The sequence below is a fragment of the Asparagus officinalis genome, chromosome 3 (genome assembly GCF_001876935.1).
Source record: "Asparagus officinalis chromosome 3, Aspof.V1, whole genome shotgun sequence".
Lineage (NCBI taxonomy): Eukaryota > Viridiplantae > Streptophyta > Magnoliopsida > Asparagales > Asparagaceae > Asparagus > Asparagus officinalis.
This window is the reverse complement of record NC_033796.1, coordinates 107,970,638-107,984,393: the sequence shown is the minus strand read 5'-3', so window position 1 is coordinate 107,984,393 and position 13,756 is coordinate 107,970,638. Positions and strand designations below refer to the sequence as shown.

The following is a 13,756-nucleotide window of genomic DNA, read 5'->3' as shown; positions in this document are numbered from 1 at the left end:
GGCTTTAGTAGTCGACTATAATGTCAATTAGTCGACTATTCTGTAAAATAACAGAAACTTATATTTCTGTCATAAGCTTAAGTAGTCGACTATACTGTAAATTGACAAAAACTTATATTTAAGTCATATACATGAGTAGTCGACTGCTAAGAGTAAAAAAATGTGAATTAAATGTTTTAATACTCAATAATTAACTATAACTCTAATGGTTAACATATGAGATTTCTATAGTTAACCAACACACTAAGCCTATGTTAGTGTGTTCTAATATTTATGTGTATGTGTGTGTGAGTGATCAAGGATTGTATAATAATTCTAAGTAAAGAAAATGTAAAATACATTATCTCATATGTTCTTCATCTTCTTCACTTCATAATGCCTTGAACTCAACTTGCACTTGTTCATATTTTGATATTGAAATCTGCATATAAAAATTAGTGCATTTGTATAACACACATTGTATAAATTGTTATCATCAAAATAATATCATGGAGATATGATATTCAACAGGCCCCAACATTCATCCTCTCCTTCTTCCCCACCGTCGCCAGGATCGAAGCTGCATCCGACTGCGGGAAACCCTCATCGACTGTTTGTTCACGAGCATCAACACTTAGTGGGAGCAAAAACTTCATCATAAAAAGAAAAAGAAAAAGTAAATGACAATTCACCAAACAACTATTCAATTCAATCTAGATAAAAAATTCTCCAATTCAACATAAATCATGTATCCTTGCATTAATTGTTGTTCATTAAAAAGCAATTTGCATAAAAAATTCACACCAAGAAATGCAGATATTCAACCAAATTATTTGAATTAGATTTCATGCGACACATATGATATCTTACTCTTGCAATAAATAAAAAACCTCTTAATTATAAAAAAAATAGATCTTAAATTGATTTTTTGGGAAAACATCAATTGTTTTTAAAACCTGCTTCTCACCTTTGATAACTTAGGATATTAAAGTGCAAAGTTAAAACTTTAGGGTATTTAAGTGCAGCCAAAAACAAATGAGGGTATATAAGTGCAAATCAGGGGAAACGATAAGATATTTGAATGCAATTAATAACACTAGTGCCAAACATCTATTTGGTTTTTTAGACTAATCCCCTAAATCATACATAATTGCATATTAGTATCTCAAATCTTAAATTTTGTATATTAATCCCTCAAATCCTACGGGGTATTGTAAAATGGTCCTTCAAGTTAAATCACGTTAAAGTTAAGGGGAATACTCTATAGAATCTAACAGTTGGGGGCATAATGTCTATTTTACCCCTCTATTATGTCCCTAATCCATTTTTACGGGTTTATACACAATACTAATTTAAAAAAGGCTAAACATCATTTAAATACCTTATAGTTTCACTCCTTTAGCATTTATATATACCCTCAGTTTGTAGCGATTATATATACTTAGTTGGTCAAAATTTGTAAGTTAATACCCTATATTTTACAAATATAAAAATTTTCATTCGGAAGTTTTCATATGATATTCATATGCTAATTTTAGAGCTTTTTAACTATTTATATTTTAAATTACTATTAAACCTACCTAAAACCTAATTTAAATGTGTCATAATTGTATTTCAAAAATAGAATTTAGAAGATTTAACTATACATTCAACAAATTTATTAGAGAGAAAGTTATAAGATTAGCATATAAATATTACTAGTCTGCTGTCCGTGCAAAGCACGGGTTTTTTTTGCTACAGTAATCCCTCTTTTTTAACATGCCTGATTTGAATTTTCTGGGAATGCTACAGTATCCCGCCTGCTACAGTACCATTTTGAAATGCTACAGTATACACATGTGCTACGGTAATATTTTTAACTATTTATCAGCTACAGTAATAATGCTACAGCAAATCTACTGTAGCGTTTACTGTAGCATGAACAGTGACTCTCTGGTTTTCCCTTTTGTATAAAGGAATAGATATATGAACTTTTGAATAAAAAGTTTTGCGTTTGCAAAACATAGGGTATTAGCATGCCAATTTTAACCAGCTCAGGGTATATAAATATCACAAAATACAACTAAGGGTATATAAGTGCTAAGAGAGTAAAACTATAAGGTATTTAAGTGCCATTTAGCCTTTCAAAAAAAACCCAAAACCACTTCAGTTCTTCTTCCCCAATGGCTACCAAAAAGGGGGTAGTTTGGTAATTACAGATATTGGGTTAGAAGTTACCCTAGTCATGGTCAAGTTTTTTAACTGAAATGTTAAAGGAGAGACTATTTTGCAAGACCCCATAGGATTTGAGGGACTAATATGCAGTTACTGAAAATATAAGGGACTAATAGCTAAAAAACCCAAATTCGTTTATATATAAGAACAAGATATTTTGAAGGAGTGGCCGTTAGCGAACGGGCTGAAGCCCTTCCCTTCTGTTGCTATGGAGTGCTTGTTTCTATTCCCATCGCGAATCCATCGGGCCGTTCCCGGCCATTTTCGCGGCAGCTCGCTCCTCTGCCGGCAAAGACCCGCGCGCGCTCGTCGGCCTCCTCGTCGACCCCCCTCGGTGCCAGAAGATGTTCGTCCCAGGTAAATTTATCAAAGATTTCATTGTGACCGACTTTGAAATTCATGATAATGTTGGGTTATTTGGGGGTTTAGGGTTCGGAGAGGCGTCGCCGGAGTCGAAGGCTGCGAAAAACATGCAGGATTTCTTCACCTATGTTGCCGTCAAGATCGTTCTTGCTCAGCTCGAGGTTGGCTCGCACTTGACATTTTGCTTCAATTTTAGAGTAATTTGCACAAAAAAAAGTAAATAAACAAATAAATCACCATTGTCTTTAGTACTGGAAATACAGAAAAACTCCTGAGATTTTAAAAGTGAAATTTTAGCCTTTTATTTTTTGACTTACAATAGAATAATCATCAAATATTGATTTTTAGCGAGAACCATCAGATTTTTAATACAATAGCCATATAAATGCTCCAAATTAATAGTGTAAATTGCAGATAACTCCCCTCAGTAGCACGCATCATCCCTCGATTCATGAGGAAGAGGCGAGTTTGCAAGTTGTTAATTATTCTTAAAATACCAATTCTGGGATGCTAAGTGCTGATAAAATAGTTGAGGGATGACGAGTAATGCCAAAGGTATAGGCGAGGGGGTTCATCTGCAGTTTACCAATTTATATATTGCCATATTCTATGATCACAGTTCACATCCAAGTTAATTATCATTCTTAGAGCTTCTCCAACCGGGGACTGCATTTTGCAGTCCCCACTGTTGCGCGCAGCGGAAATTTCGTCATGGTGTACACCCAACAACGCCTAGAATAGTCATCTACAAAAGTGACGAACCAATGTCTACCACCAAGTGATGCAGTCTTGGTGGGACCCCAAACGTCTGTGTGCACGTAATCCAGGATGCCCTTCGTCTGATGAATGGCAGTCCCGAACTTCACCTTCGTCTTCTTGCCAAGAACACAGTGCTCACAGAACTCAATCTTCCCACTCTTGGCTCCCTTCAATAGCCCCTGCTTGCACAATGCCTGCAGTGACTTTTCACCTGTGTGCCCCAACCTATAGTGCCAAAGTCTGCTCATGTCCGCTTCTGAAATAGCCGAAGCAACCTGGCCAATCTCGGTGCTTCCCTTCAGATAATACAAATTCCGATTGCGGACTCCCCTCATCACCACCAATGATCCCTTAGTAACCTTCGCTACAGCATTTTCGAAAGTCACCTTGAATCCCTTCGCCTCCAAAGCTCCAACTGAGATATGATTTTTCTTCAGTTGAGGAACAAATCTTACCTCCTTCAACTCACGGACTACTCCATCGTGCATCCTAATCCACACGATACCTATCCCACAAACGCCACAGGATTGATCATTTCCCATGACGACAACGCCCCCGTCGACTTTCTCAAAAAATGCAAACCAGTCTCGCCTAGGGGTCACATGAAAGGTAGCGCCGGAATCAAGCATCCAATCTGATGCATCCACATGGTTCACCTCCGGAGTAATCAGTAGAGAAAAGCACGAATCATCGGAATCATCGCCTTTCGCAATATTCACCTCATTGGCCTTCGGGCCCTTTTTCTTGCCATTCTCTTTCTCCTTGAGCTTCGGGCAGTCTCTCTTCCAATGTCCCTGCTCCTTGCAGAATGCACATTGGTTCTTTGTTAATTGGTGGCGGCCTCTAGACTTTGACCTTCCTCTATTACCACCTTTCGGATATGGGCTTCTACCTCTCGTCGACAAGGCCTCTCCTGAAGTACTAGCGCGGGAAGTCTCCTTATCCTTCCTCCTCAAATCGTAGTTCGTCAAAGCGTTAGTCACTTCACTATAGCTGATAGAAGATCTCCCGTTCAACAAAGTGAGCACGAAGGTATCATACTCCTCATCCGGTAAGGAGCCCAACAAAATAATCGCCTTGTACTCATCCGATATCTTCTCATCAACATTCGCCAAGTCCGACAACAACTTCGTATAGTTGTTCACATGAGCCGCTAGCGAGGTGCCTCTGGACATCTGAAATCTGAAGAGTCTTCGCAGCAAGTGCAACCTGTTCTCAACACTCTTTGTGAGATACTTATTGTTAAGAATTTCCCACATCTTCATTGCAGACGTCACCCCAATCACATCATATTTCAGTTCATGTTTCAAACAGGACCTGATCACCCCACAAGCGTTCCTATTCATTTTCTCCCATACCGTATCTTCATATTTAGGTGGCCTTTCGTGGACCATGATGGTCTCTTCCAAATTCTGAGCATTGAGCGCATCCTGTACGTCGCTCATCCACAAACCAAAGTTGATTTTGCCGTCATATTTCACCACACTAATTTTAGTGTTCTGAAAACCAACTTGTATTATACCCGCCATCGATTTGCTGCTTTCACCTTCTTCTCCCATTGCGAACTAACTCTAAATTATAGAGAAAGAACAAATTTGATAGAATTAGGAACCACCCAACTGAACCCTAGATCGGATTCCAAATAGATCTCCTATCCACACGAGGAAAGCAAAATCTCCAACGGCAACTCCTAATGCTATCTCCACCGAAGCCGAGAACTCCAAGAACTAAGCTTCACACAAAAATCTTCCTCCACCAAAAAACCCTAGATCTGAAATCTGGGCTCTGATACCACTTGTTGCGCGCAGCGAAAATTTCGACAGCACTTCGGCAGCACTTCGGCAGCACAACACCCACTTTGGCATATTCCTTAGAATATGCCAAAATAGAGTTATGTAACTCCAACCACACTCTTTTATTTCCAACTCCATTTCAATTTCTCTCAATTTAACAATTATTTACTTATTATAAAAATATATAAAAATAATAATATATAATGTAATCATATATTTAAATAAAATTAATTATCTTTAATGAATTGATAATAAGAAATAGATAATTGTCTTTAAATTATAATACATTTTCATTTTTAATTACTTGGTTCTTGGAATTTTATATTTCAATTAATATTATTTAATATTAGTCTCATTTTGAATATATAAAAATAATAAAAAAAATAAAAATTATATAATATAAATAATATTATTAAATGTATTAATATAAAATAGGCATTCAGATTTAAATAAAAAGACATTGATAATACTAAATCCATGACTATTACATATAAAACAAAAGCATGAATTGAAAAGTACATGACAAATTACATGACAAATAGGAAAAACATAATACATGAAAAATACTAAAAGTCTGGAAAGTCAACTCCTCCGTATCCACCTCCTATGTAGTCAGGTATTCCGTATTGACTTCCTGCGTAGCTGTATTCAGGATTAGGAGTATCAGACGAGGAACCCCTAGTTATATTTCTATTTAAAATCTATTGTTATTTAATTCGAAAAATATTTGCGTTTTGTTGGATCGGTAATAGCTTCCAGATCAACTAGCATAATTTCTTTCTCTTGTCGTTCTTGCTGATTTTGTTGGATCGGTAATAGCTTCCAGATCAACTAGCATAATTTCTTTCTCTTGTCGTTCTTGCTGAAGATCTAACTTTTTCTTATCATTTTCCCAGATCAACTAGCATAATTTCTTTCTCTTGTCGTTCTTGCTGAAGATCTAACTTTTTCTTATCATTTTCAGCTTTTAACATTATAGTCTGGTTCATCGCCATTCTTTCATTTTCTCGTTATTCTTGACCTCTTTTTAAAACTTCTAAGATTTCTTGGTTTCCTTTAACAAAAGCTTCAAAGTTAAGGTTCCTTTCAATTTCTTTCCTTCTTCTCAACTTCTCTTTCTTCCTTCCAATAAATCGACTAGTTGAAATGTCGATTGGCAAATGGTCGTCGTCATTAAGAGTATATGTCTGATTGTCTTCATTTAAGTCGATGATAGGAGAGCTTGAATCAGATCCTTGAGATAAGCGAGCCTTTGCAGTTTTAGAAGATGCAGAAGGCATGACACTTATATTTGCCCACTTCTCTGCATCCTTCAAAATCGGCCAAACATGATCAAATAGAAATCCTCTTTTCTCTTCTGGATCTTCTGCAAATATGATCCTAGCACGTTTATTCTACCACAAAAGAAGAAATAATTATTAGAAAAGGTGAAAAATAATTTAATAACCAAGAAACATGTAATTCATATACTTACAATATCAAGTTCAGAAGCACCGCTTGGATTGAGGCGCTCGACTTGTCGAATGCATCTTCAAAATTTACTGATGGCTTTCATAATTAATTGCATTCGGCATGAGAGAGACTTCAGACTCCTATGTCCGGTGCAAACGTTGGAAATCCTTTCGTGAAATAGAGCTGAAATTCGCTCTCATAGCTTGTCTTTCTTTTGATTGGAACCTAAAATTGGATCTTGAGATATTTCAAGCCATGTAGCGCATAAAATTTGATCTTCTTCTTGTAAGAATGATTTTTGGCGACTGGATGTCATAAGAGAAGGTCGAAGAGTTGTTGAGATGAGTTATGGAGGAGGAATGAGAAGAGTTGTGAAGGAGGAATGATGGTTGTGCTAGTATTTATAGTGAAAAAATTGTGGAGAATCCAATGCTAGTGAAAGAATCCAATGTGGGTAGAAAACAATGCGGGTGAGAGAATCCAATATGGGTAGAAAACAATGCGTGTGGGAGAATCCAATATGGGTAGAAAACGATACGGGAAAGAATCCAATGTGGATAGAAAACCAACGTCAGTGGGAGAATCCAATGTGGGTAGAAAACGATGCGGGTAGGAGAATCAAATGTGTGTAGAAAATAATGCGGGAAAGAATTCAATGTGGGTAGAAAACAATGCGGGTGAGAGAATCCAATGTGGGTAGAAAATAATACGGGAAAGAATCTAATATGGGTAGAAAACCAACGCCAGTGGGAGAATCCAATGTGGGTAGAAAACGATACGGGTGGAAGAATCTAATGTGGGTAGAAAATAATGCGAGAAAGAATCCAATGTGGGTAGAAAACCAATGCCAGTGGGAGAATCTAATGTGGGTAAAAAACGATGCGGGTGAAAGAATCCAATGTGGGTAGAAAATAATGCAGGAAAGAATCCAATGTGAGTAGAAAACCAACGCCAGTGGGAGAATTCAATGTGGGTAGAAAACGATGGGGGAAAGAATCCAATGTGGATAGAAAACGATGCAGGTGGGAGAATCCAATGTGGGTAGAAACATTATATAATAACACAACATACACCTATTAACAACTCATCACCAAACTATATTTCATTTCTCTAAATCTCATCTTCAACAATGAACTATAGAGCTGGACCATCACACCTACCTTCTTTTTCTGATGACGAAACATTTCTCATTACGTTGAACAATGGGAGGAGGATATGAAACAATGGGAGGAGGATGAAACCTTAGCTCGTCTATATGCCTCTAACAATGAAATAATGGCTTATTTCTCTAAAGAGGAAGAGAAGCCAAAGCGTATCGGCTCATTTCCTGGTCATTTGGTGATCAACCGTGGGAGGGAAGAAGGTAATTCTCGACTCTATAATGACTATTTTTCTGATAATCCCACATACGGTGCAAATTTATTTCGTAGAAGATTCCGAACGCAAAGAAGTCTTTTCCTTTGTATCGTCGACGTTGTACGAGAGCACGACAACTATTTCGTACAAAAGATGGATGGTGTCGGCCGGCTTGGACTGTCTACTTTACAAAAAGTAATAGCAACATTTCGCGTTGGCGTATGGTGCACCAGCAGATAGTACTGACGAATATGTAAGGATTGGTGAGTCAACTGTAATTGAATGTTTGAAGAGATTTTGCAGAGCAATTGTAGAAATGTATGAAGATGAATATCTTAGATCCCCCAATACCGACGATGTTGCAAGATTGTTACAAAAAGGCGAAGAGCGAGGTTTTCCAGGAATGTTGGCAAGTCTAGACTGTATGCATTGGAAATGGAAAAACTGTCCAACAGCATGGGTGGGACAATATTCAGGACGTCACGAAGACCCAACCATTATTCTTGAGGCAGTTGCATCATATGACCTATGGATATGACATGCATTCTTTGGCTTGCCAGGTTCTAATAACGATATTAATGTATACAAGCATCTAATTTGTTTGAAAACCTAACACAAGGTATTACTCCTCCTACTCGTTATACAATTAAAGGAAAGAATTATGATGTCGGTTATTATTTAGCCGATGGCATATATCTGAAATGGCCAACGCTTGTTCAAACCATTTCCAAATCCGAAGACAAAAAGAAACAATATTTTGTAATGATGCAAGAAGCTTGTTGAAAAGATGTGGAGCGAGCATTTGGTGTTCTTCAGTCAAGATTTGTTATAATCAAGGGCCCTGTATGTTTTTGGGATAAACGAACTTTGCATAATATCATGACCACTTGCATAATAATGTACAACATGATTATTGAGGATGAACGTGATGAGCAAGAAGATATTGTCGTTTCCACTCCACCATTAATTTCAAATATTGAAGACATAGGGATGAATGATGTCGAACGGTTCCGACAATTCCTGGCCCGACATAAGAAATTCAAAGACAAAGAAGCACACTTCGCACTTTGAAATGCATTAATTGAACATTTGTGGGAGAGACATGGTAATGAATTGATGTAACTTTTTTTATTAAAGTTTCGATGTAATTCTAAGTTAATGTATTTTATTTCCGTTTAATTTTCAATGTATTATCATTTCTAATTATTTGTTTTGCAATTTTATATTTCGATATTAGTCTCATTTTGAAGGTATCGACGAGACATTTCTAATGATATTATTTTCATTAAAAATATTTAATATATTAATATATATACATAGATTTTAAGTAAGCAACAAAAAAAGGGGACACAATTGGAATAATTAAATGTTGTTAAGGAGATTGAGGGTTAACGTTGTCTTTTTTTTGGGAATAGTAATATAGAGTTGGCTGCAAATTTGGAGAGAAATCTCCAAATTTGCAGCCTCAAATCCAATTTTGCAACTCACCCGCATAATATGTTGCTCGGTTGGATTTGAGATGGGCTGCAAAATGCAGTTATAGGGGACGATTGGAGAAGCTCTTATAGTACTCATGCTCTATTATTTTCAATTTGTCTTCAAATAATCATCTATCCTTTTTATGTAATCATCAAATTTTGACATAGCAGTCATATTCATGTCTATACCAGAGTAAATAAACTTGTGACATCCTATAATAAGAGTTTACATCCAATTTAATTTTGTAGAAGTTGAAACGAAAATGGAATACTGTTGCTTTTGATACCTTTGACATTTTTTGAATCTTGCAAATATTAGAGGGAGTTTTTGTAATCTACCCTCGTTTCTATTAGTTAGAAAAAAGAGAAATTCACCTCTTAAATTGAATTGAACAGAGTTATAACCCTGAGGGGTATGAGGAGTTGATGGACTTTGTGAGTAAGAACTCTCTCAATGATGGCGACAAGTTCTGCTCTGGGCTCATGAGGGAGTCCCCAAGGCATAGAGGGTTGGGTAAGAAATCTGAAGATTTGCACTGGAATTACTACTATGATTTTGCATATGAATTCATGAGATTGAAAATGCTTGTAACTTGAGATGGTAGAACCTTGTGGTATAAGAATTTGGGTACAAGCAATAGTGCGTCTAGGCATAGCTTCTGTCCAAAATTTTGAGGATAATAGGGATTTTGAGTGTAAAGGCATAAAATGATGTATATGAGACATTTATGCCATAGTAAGCCCTTTTATCTTCATTAATTCATTTATGGAGCATTGTTAAATGATGGCATAGACCCGAAATATTTTTTGCCGAATGTGTATAGGGAACACAATTTTTTTTTCCATGTAATTGTTGACTGTTAGCATAAATTTTTCTTAATTAGTCCTTAATCCCTCTTATACTTCAATCCTGGAAGTCTTGATCTACATCTTTCTCTCGAAGGAACTTCAGTGGTTATGAGATTTTTTTGGGCTTTCATTAATCCTTTACTAATTCTCGATAAAGTAACTTTATCACATGCCTCTTTTTTCAGCATCAACAATACTAAATATGGCACCATCCTACTAATTTAACTCATATATTGATTTCATATTTATCTCTTCTTTAAGTGGTAACATTCCACCCATTTCGCCTTCCCTTTTTAAGTTGAAAACAAGGCATAGGCAACAGTGTTTACTGTATATGATGGCAACCTGTACGGTTAGTTCATTTGTACAATTATTGCAAATGTAAAGTAGTTAAAAAATTAATCATCTCACTCTGATTGCGTTTAGTTGATAAGATGTAAAGTAAATTGTGTTTAGATGATTACGGACTAAATGCCATATTGTCAAGTTGATTATAACAGAAGGTCCAATAGGATGAATATAGTTCTAATTTCTGACTTGGAGTAACTATCTTAAGCTTCGAACATTCATCATGTAGAAACTTGTGGGTGGAACTGGTAGCTATTTAGTCACCAATAATACACTATCATATAAAATTTTAAGTCAGTCACTCTAGGAAAACTGTCATTTGCTAATACTGAAGAAAAATAATTTGATTTCTCCATCCTACATACTTTAAATGTCAGTTGTCTATGGAACTGTTTCTTGTAGATTCACTTCTACAACCAAATCAACCACATAAAAGGGAGTTCCATTGCTCTTCTCATTCAAGTGTACCCTACCTGCAGAGTGAAATGACAGATTTTTTTCTTCAATAATGGAGACATTCTTGTGAAGGCCTTGACTATCTTCCGGTTTTTCTTGGTATTTGAAATATAGATGCCTTAAAAGCATATGTCAGCCTTTCCTTGTGTTGATTCATTTCGGATAGATGTGAGCGTGTGTGCTTCCGTGTGCGAGCATGTTGTCTGCATCAATTATGAACTCCCATTGGATCAAACATTTTATTATCAGTTAATTACCATAACTGTTGTGATATTGACACATCTTTTCTTAATTATTGCAGCTCTGCGGATTCTGGAGGTAAGTGTCAATGTTGTCATTGGAAAATAAATAGTAATCCGGCTCTATTTATTTTTAAATGTATAGTTGATTTCTCCAGGTGAGATCAGCATACATCAAAAGAGATTTCGAGTGGGATAACCTGCAAAAACTGGCCTTTAAGGTATGTCTTAATCCTCACTTGCTATAACGTAAAATATCATTAAGAGATCTTTTTGTCCTGTGTCATGATTTCAATTCCTTTAATTTCTATCGACAGATGGTTGATGAATCCAACACTAAGCTTATGAGGGAGTATGTGCTGGAAACAAGTCACATGGAGAACGGAGAGTGAGAAACACAGTCTTCACTTCTCGCAACCTCTTGCTCCATGGCGTTAAGCATTCATATATCCGTTCTTGAGTACAACGCGTTCCTACGTAAATGCACATCTATGTATAGTACACGACAAGGACGAAGAAACTAGGATTTAGAGGGAGAATGTTTCGGAACGGAGATTGAGAAAAGGATTTGCTTCTTGCGATGCGAAGTCTGCTCACAATATTTTACGCATTCATCCTCGGATAGCGAGGCTTCCTGTATAAGCACACGTATCTGAAAAAGCGTACGCATCAAGTAAAATATGTGAGAGATAACCGAAGATCTTACGATCATCTTCTTTCATCGTTTCTCATCACGCAAATAAAACTCGGTTTCTATTAAATGCCAGGTTTCGTTTCTTTTCTACAGGTGTAGAACATGGTGGTAAAGGTTGCCTCAAGGGCAGCTGATTATTTGCGCTCTCTCGAGTTAGGTTCACGTGTACCAAAAGGGTATTATCAGAAGGATATGAGGAACGTTAACGAAACGGACATGCAGATTATGTTTGCTGAATCAGTGATTCTGTTCTGTGCGTTAAGACGCACACAAGAAAGGTTCCTAACCGATATACTCTTTTGGTCATAAATGCGAGATTTATGGTGAGCTAAATTTCAGAAACACCCCCGGCCTCGGACGAGTATTGGATAACCCCTACATCTTTCAAAATATCACAAAAACCCCTTAAGTTTAAAGTTTATCAGAAAATCCCCTTCAACTTTCAATGTTTTCAAGTCCCCCCCTGACCGCCTGCCGCCCGCGCAAAAGCATAGCCACAATTTTTGTGGGCAAAAATACCCCACTATTTAGATTTTACCTACGCCAAATGAAAATTGCAATAATCGCACGTAACGCCAATAATTGGTATTTTATGAAAAAAAATCTCAAAATTGAAGTGAGCTTTCACAGTAACCTCTAAACTTGTTTTTTTTTGGTTGTGGTTGGTGTTGGGTGGGGGGGGGGGGGGGGAGTTTCATTTTTTTTTATAAAGTTTATTGTTTGTTATTTGATAATTGTCCAAAGCTAAGGGCATTGTTTGAAATTTAGCCTTTCCCCCCTTCTGTCTAATTATCTAATTGTCTATATTCTCAACTCAATTTAATAATGTACCCTCTTGAAAATAATACAAAGCGCTCACATGGGAGAAACAACATTCTCACATGGGAGAAACAACATTCCCTAACCAGATGAATCAATTTGAGGGACCAAATATCAATTTCAATAATTCGAAGGGAAAATACAAAATATGGTTTTTTAGTATTAGTCCCCTAAATCTTCAATAATTGCATTTTAGTCCCTTGAATCTTGGACATTGCATATTAGTCTATCAAATCCTATATGCTCTTGCAAAATCGTCTGTCAAGTTAAATCACGTTAGGTTTGGGAGAAATATTCAGCTGAATCTAACGTTTGGAGGCAGTGTGTCTAATTTACCTCGGTAAATGTTCCTCAACACATTTCTTAATTGGTTTAAACCCAATACGTGTTTAAAACAAATCCAAATTCACTTGAGTTCTTCTTCTCTAATGATTAGCGAAAAACCCTAGCCCAAATTTGAGCTTCACAATGTGTTGAAGCATCAGAGTGAGGGGTAGTTTGGTGATTGCAGATTTTGGGTTAAGAGTTAACTCAACCATGATCAGATTTTTTAAACCGAAATAGTAGCCGAGGGACCATTTTGCCAGACCCAATAGAATTTGAGGGACTAACATGCAAATTCTAAAATGTGGGGGCCTCAAGCAATTATTGAAGATCTAGAGGACTAAGTTGCAATTTCCAAGATGTGAGGGACTAGTATGCAAGTATTGAACTTAAGGGCCTAAATATCTTAGAAAACCCCTCAAAACATTGAAAATTGAAAGACTAAGCCTGTCATCTTCCTCCCTTTCCCCCACTAGAACCTCCCCCATCACCATCTCCCAGCTGAGTTCTCCTTCATGTGGGCCCCCCCGTCATCCATTGTCCATAAGCTCCGTACCTCTCCCCTCCACACTCGGCTCCGCTCCTCAACCTCTCCTCCATGGCGATTCCCGCTCTCGAAACCCTAACCCTAAC

At 36.9% G+C, this 13,756-nt stretch overlaps 1 protein-coding gene across 1 annotated transcript; it reads left to right on the top strand.

Moving 5' to 3' along the window:
• On the top strand, window positions 2,495-12,047 carry LOC109835697 (chaperonin-like RBCX protein 1, chloroplastic). The gene is made up of 6 exons (XM_020403698.1): window positions 2,495-2,550; window positions 2,623-2,717; window positions 9,791-9,908; window positions 11,349-11,365; window positions 11,445-11,507; window positions 11,604-12,047. The coding sequence occupies exons 1-6, from the start codon at window positions 2,538-2,540 to the stop codon at window positions 11,676-11,678; spliced, it is 381 nt and encodes a 126-aa protein (XP_020259287.1). The 5' UTR covers window positions 2,495-2,537; the 3' UTR covers window positions 11,679-12,047.

What these genes read in the sequence shown, in the direction of transcription:
- LOC109835697 (XM_020403698.1), top strand. An exon ending in TCGTTCTTGCTCAGCTCGAG is followed by an intron (nt 2,718 to 9,790) that starts GTTGGCTCGCAC and finishes TGAATTGAACAG; the next exon opens with AGTTATAACCCTGAGGGGTA. An exon ending in TGCAAAAACTGGCCTTTAAG is followed by an intron (nt 11,508 to 11,603) that starts GTATGTCTTAAT and finishes TTCTATCGACAG; the next exon opens with ATGGTTGATGAATCCAACAC.